At 48.7% G+C, this 7,954-nt stretch overlaps 1 protein-coding gene across 4 annotated transcripts in view; it reads left to right on the top strand.

The window, feature by feature from the left end:
* stumps (DBB domain-containing protein stumps) overlaps positions 1-7,954 on the top strand; it is a 152,925-nt gene that overhangs the window by 64,884 nt on the left and 80,087 nt on the right. The window contains exon 1 of one of the 4 annotated variants that reach the window (XM_084587942.1): positions 1-130. This exon is cut by the window's left edge and continues 33 nt beyond it. The exons of the other annotated variants lie outside the window; for them this stretch is intronic. Coding sequence (XP_084444068.1) covers positions 61-130 — 70 coding nt within the window. The 5' untranslated portion in view covers positions 1-60. The remainder of the gene's footprint in view (positions 131-7,954) is intronic. 4 annotated transcript variants of the gene reach the window in all.

Below are 7,954 nucleotides of genomic sequence, written 5' to 3'. Positions count from 1 at the left end.
CCACCAGCGTGAAGTACGGCCAGTGCGCCGGCATGATCGGCGACTGAGTCGTCTCGCAACATGGCTCCCACGCCGCTGACGCACCTGGCCGATTCGGCGGACAGCAGGGCCCATCGCTGGCCGACACACGGTATGCTGGCCCGCGCTCCTGCGATCTTGCGCTAGCATCATTCAGCTGCGATCCCACAGAGACGCGGCCTTTCTCTTCTGGTCATAACTGTGTGTGTCCCTGCTGCGGCAAAGTTTTTGGTTCATGAAACGTAGCCTGCTGTTTTGCGCGCTTATTTGAAAATTCGTGTCTGTCGGACGCTATATGCTGCAGAGAGGGCAGAACGCCTGTCCAGAACTTCGAATCTTGCTGCTCAGGGCTAGAAGCGCGACATTTACAGGGATATAGCTAGATGTCAGGCGTCCATCCTTGAGCAGGCAGATCTGGCGTTCTAGACAAGCATATTACAGTCTGACACCGATTGCTGAATGTAAGGGTGCGGTGTGAACTCATGCAACACTTCGCGCCAACGGCGTTCTCCGTTCAGCACTAGCGAAGGCGCGGATAGGTCGTAGTATTTATTGTTTTGCCCGGTTCCGCGTTACATCAGTGGCGCAGAGAGTTTGGCCAAGGTTCAGGCTAGCAAGTTTTATTTCTTTGTTCTTGGTTTTAACGTTTTTCTTGCATGTTTAACTGCAAGCCTTGGCGCTTCAAAGAGGTCGGCACGAGCTTCAATATTAAGAAAGAAACAGAGAATTTAAAGCTTCGAAAATAGATTGTAAGCAGCACTTAACGCAAGAAATGTTTTACCCAGCCTGTGGGTAATGGGTGTCGTGACGCTGGGGCTACGTCGACCCGGCCTTCACTTGGTAGCGTGCAGAGACTCGGGGTTGAAGTAGGATTGAATCTTCGAAGTTGGTGAAATATGTACAAGCAGGTTTAATGGCACTTTGAGAAAACTTATTTACAATATTTACATGAAAAAGAAGGGTGCATCAGCAAAATGACAAGCGTTAAGAGTTCATAGCGAGAAGCGACTGGATGAGCCTTTTACCCAGGGCTCAGAGCGACATTTCGTGCTCTGCAGCGTCCTTAAAAACCCCCTATGTCCAGCCCCTCTCTGAAGATGCTGACCAACCAAATCCAGGGCACGCCCCTCAGGTATCGGCATCCAATCGAACACATCACTGCACTGATGGTCTGAAGCACTGACTGGTCCGGCATTCATTCGTTGGGCGTGATCACTTGTTGGCGGGAAAAGCTTGGGAACGGCGAGGAGAGGAGGTACATTTCTATTCTTCAGCAAAGAAACCACAGGCTGGTTCTGACAAGGGGTTTTACTTCTCAGAAACCCGAGTGCACGTGGCGCCGCATAGGGCTCCCAACATGGTCCCTTTTCGACAATTGCAAATCTTTCCTGCATTCCCGGGAAATCACTTAATGGCCGTATGAGTCATGCTCCTTTCTTGTCCTGCACGTCAGCGGACATGTCACTCTGTCGTCTCCTTTGGATAGGAGGCATTCATCACTGGAGGATAGCACTTCTCGACTGGAAGGGTGAACAAAAGAAAGAAAGCACTTCCTGCTATTTCCCTCAGGGGGACGTTTCTTTGTGTTTTTCCAGACGTTCTCTTGACAGGGTCAATTTGGCATTTGCAGGTTGTCCACAAAGCAAAACATGCTTACAAAACAGGATTCCTGGAAACAGGCTCACTTAGAGCCATTGGACCATCACCACATATTCACAAAACTTATCCATGCCCACAGGCGAACAATAGAGCGCGCAATTGCGGATGCTTGGTCGTAACAGCCTCCTCCCCCGCCAGAAGAGTCTCGGAGGGCAGCAGTCCCAGCTGCTGCATGAAGAGACGACTTAATGGCCTGCACGTGAACGCTTGAAGCTCGCTGTTGCTTGTCGCGTTGTCTTGATTGTTGTAGGCCAAATTGCTCGAGCTGTCTGAAACTCAACCACATGTCGAAGCAAGCACTCGGCTCCCGTCTGAAGAGACCAGGTCAAAAGAAAACTGCCATTGTTGTTCGAGAAAAGCCCACTCTCAAGACGTTCAGGACCCACGTATTCCTAGAAAACCAAACGTGCTGCTTTACATAGTCACACATATACAAGCGCACGAAAAAAAAAAAAACCTGATTATCAATTTGGATACATGGTGAGGAACATCTCGGACCGCTTAGAAAGAGCGGCTAAGCGCGTCCGCATTCCCATTTAACTTCCCCTTTTTGTATCTTATTTCAAAATTGTACTGCTGTAAAATCAAGCTCCACCTAAGAAGGCGACTGTTCTTCGATGTCGCAGTTTGCAGCCAAGCCAGGGGACAATGGTCCGTCTCTACGGTGAATTTGGCCCCTCCAAGATAGCACTGAAATTTTTGAATGGCCCATACAATGCAAGCGCATTCTTTCTCTGACGCGCAATAAGCCCTCTCTCTAGAACTCAGTTTTCTGCTCAAGTAGAGCACGGGGTGCTCATTACCGTCGTCATCTCTCTGGCAGAGAACAGCACCTAACCCTCGATCACTGGCATCACACTGGACCGTGAATTCTCGGCCATAGTCTGGAGCTCGCAATACCGGACGGCTAATCAGCACAGCCTTCAGGTTTACGAAGGAGGCTTCCTTTTGTTCGTCCCAGACTACATTTGTCGGTTCTGTCTTGCGGAGAGCGTCGGTCAGAGGGCTAGCCAAAGATGAATAGTTAGGGATGTAGTGATTGTAGTATCCCGTCAGACCTAGGAATGCTCGAATTTCCGTCTTCGTGCTCGGCCGCGGATAGTCTGCTACCGCAGAAATCTTAATCTCGCTGGGTTTCCTGAAACCCTGACCTACATGGTGACCCAAGTAGTCCACGGTCGCCCTTGCCAGGCAACATTTCTCGGCCTTTACGGTTAGTCCAGCTTGACGCAAAAGGCTCAGTACAGCTCTTAGATGTACCATATGGTCCGCCCATGAGTCGGAAAAAACCGCAATGTCGTCTAAATAAGGCACCGCGAATGTTTCACACCCCTTTAAAACCCTATCCATGAGTCGGGAAAAACAAAATGGAGCATTTTTGAGCCCGAAACTCATCATTGTTGGCTGGTAGCTGCCCGTCGGAGTGACGAAAGCCGCGTATCTGCTGGCGCGTTCAGTGAGCGGTACTTGCCAGTATCCTCGAGTAAGGTCCAGCGTAGTCACATATGCCGCTCTACTGACCTGTTCTACTCTCTCCTCAATATTCGGAATAGGATACACTTGATCCCTGGTGAGAGAATTTAGCTTTCGGTAGTCTACCACAGGCCTAGGGTCTTTACCTGGAGCTTCTACTAAGATCATAGGCGAAGCATAATCGCTTTCCGAGGGTTTTATTACTCCCAATTCCAGCATGCGAGTTACTTCCCTATCCAGAATTTCTCTTTGCCTTGGAGAGAATCGGTAGCACCTTGATCGCACTGGCACGTCTGAAGTCAGCTCAATATCGTGCTCAGTCAAATCAGTCCTGCCTGGCCTGTCCACGAAGCAGGACTCAAACTCTGTTATTATTTCGCCCAGATCGGACAGCTGGGATTTCTTTAGTTCTCCTCTCTGCTCCGTCTTTTTGAGAAGCTCCTGAGCGTTGCTTCCTTTTCCGCTGAGGCAAATCAAGTTGTCCCCCATCTCCTCAGGAAGGTTTAACGTTAGATTTACCATGGTTTCCCTCTGCTCATAGGGCTTCATAAGATTGCAATGATAAATGCGCACTGCTTTACGCCTATCGGGGATTTTCACTGCGTAGTTAGTGTCAGAAAGCTCTGCAACGACTTTAGCAGGTCCTTCCCACTGTACTTCGAGCTTATTCTTGGGATCATTAGCTTGCTCCATAGCTAAGTCCTCTCGGGTTCCACTTAAAAGTCTCGTGAGATTACTAGACACCGGCGGCAAGAGGTTACTCTCTAGAACGTCCTCATTCCGTGTCTTATCAAGCTCACTTTCTAGTTGACTTATCTGAGATGCCTCGCTCTCAAAGTTTTCTGACCGGCTATCTTCCGCATTTACCACTGTTTTAACTGCCGTTTCCTCCGCTGTGGATTTTTCTGGAATGAGCAGTGTAGCTAGTTCTCGCGCCTTTGAACGTGTTAAGGCCTGCACATCTCTGTCTCCGAAAATCAGAAGGCAAGCTTTGACCTTCTCGTAGTTGTCCGCGTCCTCCTTGTTTAGCCGCGCGACAACCTCCGCTGCCTCGCAGGGCAGAACCGTCAATAATCTCTGAGACCACGTGTCTCGCTGGAAGGACAGTTCTTCGCAAGTTCGCTCAAAGTTACCCAGATACAGACCGATATCCCCTGATATCACATATGGCTGCATGTACTTTGACATCTTGAAATCTGCCTCCTTGTTGAGAAGAGGTACCGCTAGCTGGGGACAATTGCCCGACCTCTTGCTCAACTCTACTTCTAATTTCCGGAGCTCAATTTCTAGCTCCCGCTTTTTTTGCTTCTCTCTCAAGCTTCTCACGTTCGTGCTCCCTTTCCTCTTTTTCCCTCTCAAGTTCACGCTCCCTTTCCTCTTTTTCCCTCTGACTCTGCTGTCTGAGCTGTTCCTTTTTTTGACCGATGAGGTTCCATGCTTCTCTGAGCTCCTCATCATCGGCTCCCAAATCTGTGATTGCCTTTATAATCAAAGGTTTTCGTGCCAAACCACTTGTATCAATTCCCAATTCCTCACACAATTGCAACAGTTCCGGTTTCTGCAGCTTTTGTAGGTCCATGATCGCTCCGAGTGTCGGCTACTTCCAAAACAACAGTGCAAACTACCAAACCTAAAGGCGTTTCAACACTTTTTACCAGTTCTAAAATCTAACCCTGTTCTAGAACCTGGTCCACATCAGAAGAAAAGCCAAGCACTCACCCACACATGCGATCGATGTTCCGAGCTGCTCTCTTGTTGGCCGATTGTTGCGCCTGCTTGTTGCTTGAGATGCCACCTCCGATCACAAGATGTGGCTTGTAGATTCTGATCCACCTCGAATCACCAGATGTTGTAGCTTGTAGATCCAGATCCCACCTCCAGTCATCAGATGTTGTGGCTTGTAGATTCAGATCCCAACGCTGGTCACCAGTTGTTGTGGCTTGTAGATTCAGATCCCAACGCTGGACACCAGTTGTCGTGACGCTGGGGCTATGGCGACCCGGCCTTCACTTGGTAGCGTGCAGAGACTCCGGGTTGAAGAAGGACTGAATCTTCGAAGTTGGTAAAATATGTACAAGCAGGTTTACTGGCACTTTGAGAAAACGTATTTACAAGAATATTTACATGAAGAAGAAGGGTACATCAGCAAAATGACAAGCGTTAAGAGTTCATAGCGAGAAGCGACTGGATGAGCCGTTTACCCAGGGCCCAGAGCGACATTTCGTGCTCTGCAGCGTCCTTAAAAACCCCCTATGTCCAGCCCCTCTCTGAAGATGCTGACCAACCAAATCCAGGGCACGCCCCTCAGGTATCGGCATCCAATCGAACACATCACTGCACTGATGGTCTGAAGCACTGACTGGTCCGGCATTCATTCGTTGGGCGTGATCACTTGTTGGCGGGAAAAGCTTGGGAACGGCGAGGAGAGGAGGTACATTTCTATTCTTCAGCAAAGAAACCACAGGCTGGTTCTGACAAGGGGTTTTACTTCTCAGAAACCCGAGTGCACGTGGCGCCGCATAGGGCTCCCAACATGGTCCCTTTTCGACAATTGCAAATCTTTCCTGCATTCCCGGGAAATCACTTAATGGCCGTATGAGTCATGCTCCTTTCTTGTCCTGCACGTCAGCGGACATGTCACTCTGTCGTCTCCTTTGGATAGGAGGCATTCATCACTGGAGGATAGCACTTCTCGACTGGAAGGGTGAACAAAAGAAAGAAAGCACTTCCTGCTATTTCCCTCAGGGGGACGTTTCTTTGTGTTTTTCCAGACGTTCTCTTGACAGGGTCAATTTGGCATTTGCAGGTTGTCCACAAAGCAAAACATGCTTACAAAACAGGATTCCTGGAAACAGGCTCACTTAGAGCCATTGGACCATCACCACATATTCACAAAACTTATCCATGCCCACAGGCGAACAATAGAGCGCGCAATTGCGGATGCTTGGTCGTAACATGGGTTCCCACCGGCATTGTATTATCTCTAATTCAGTTCGGTATTAGAGAGTACCCGTGAATCAGTCAGTCATGAATGGGAGCTGGAGCTGTGTGAGCTGGAGCTGTGTTAGTCCTTAGGTTCAATTCCTTCTGCCTTACGGTAAAGAAAACTGATACTTGCCCAATGGGTGCCGCTCTCACCTACAGTATTTTGACGCTAAAGAAACCGCCCAGACATCACCGCTTGAAATTTCGCCCGCACTCGTCTCCGCGGAAATGTGCACCACACGTGACGCAAAACCACGAGGAAGATGTAAGCATAATTATATGACAATGAAGAAATCTCTTCAGCCCTGATACGCGCTGTACATGCAGTTCCGAGAAAGCAGTACAAAATTTTTATCTAAGAATACCTGCCTGTGTTATATTATTTTACATCACGGGACTTTATCCTGGCTGAACCGTCTTCCTACCGCGCAAGCACTGCCAATTTCGGCTTTGAATTCATTCGTTTTCAGGCTACTAAATAAGCCCACAAGCAGCGATGTTTCTTCATTGCGGTACTTTAAGCAGGGTACCTCTAACTTGGCTCGCTAAAAGCATTATAATTAACAATATATGGTCAATTGTCTAGCACGTTGTAATTAACATTGGGCTGCATAGAATCAAATAAAGCACTCTGGATATTAAACACGACAGATATGCGAAACATATTTTTTAGAAAATGTCGAAAAAAAATAAGAGGCTTTCTTTGTTTGTTTGTTTGTTTTTCTTTGTGCCTTGAGAAAAGCAAACTGTACTGCTCAAGCTAAATTCAGTCTGCTTTTCATTTCGGTACTTGTCTTCTTTTCCGTGTGTAGAAACGAAAGAGCAAGCAGCCTCGTCCTAATTTCGTGCTCTCTTTATCGAAATGCCGTGGAAGTTATGCCAGCGCCCGTGCTTAGTTCATCAGTATCACATTCGTAGAACAAAGTATCGTCCTCAGTTGTCTGAGCAAATAGGACAGGTAATCCCAGTCGAGAAAAGCACGACAAGCGGTGTTGCCTATACTGCGGAAGTTGCGTCTTGCAGCCGCCCCATACTTAAAGATAAGAAAAACGAACGAACTAACAAACGGGCTAGTGCGACCATTCTGGGAACAGTGTTCTGTAGCTTTGTGTGGTCATTGCCACGATTGTTATTATTATTATTACTTTTTCATCGCCGTTTTTCGCAATGGGCGAATTGTTTTCACGTGTGCTCTTCTTCCCGTAGTTGAAGTGTTTAGAGGCTAGAGCCGTAGTCCAGTACACTTCAACTTGGGCTTCCATCTGAAACCAAAACAGGCGGAAGCCATGTAAAGACGCGACCTCGCGAACGCTCGGTCTTTTCTTTTTTTTTTTTTTTTTTTTTTTTTTTTTTTTTTTTTTTTTTGTCGTGTTTTATTCACGAGGCTCTCGTTCCTTTTCATTTTTTTTTCTTTTTTGCACTCCCTTCTAATGGAGTTCGTGTGCTTTCGCCGTGTGCCGGACGTAGACCGCGGCCCTCCGCGATGTCAACAACGAGGGGGCCCCGCCGCATGGGCCCGCTTTGGGAGGGACTCGAGCTGCGTCGCTCAAGACCAGGGGCGGCGTCCTAGCGTGCATCGGTAGGGGATGGGATGGCAAGGGGGAAAGGAGAAGAGGAAAAGTAAGGGAGGAGGCGGCTTTCGAGGGGGCCGCAAAATTGTGTGTGTGTCGGGGGGAGGGGGGGGGGGGAGGACAGGAGATGGGGCTCGCGGCGACAGCGGATATGGGCCCACTTCCGAACGCTCCCTCCTCGCCGCTTCCGGCGGTCGCAATGAAGCGGCGCATCTGGAAGACAGCCTCCTCCTCGCCCTTGGAGAGGG

Source organism: Amblyomma maculatum, chromosome 1, assembly GCF_055883805.1.
Source record: "Amblyomma maculatum isolate TAMU_Amacu chromosome 1, ASM5588380v1, whole genome shotgun sequence".
Classification (NCBI taxonomy): domain Eukaryota; kingdom Metazoa; phylum Arthropoda; class Arachnida; order Ixodida; family Ixodidae; genus Amblyomma; species Amblyomma maculatum.
The sequence above is the reverse complement of the archived record's forward strand: the minus strand, read 5'-3'. Positions and strand labels throughout refer to the sequence as shown.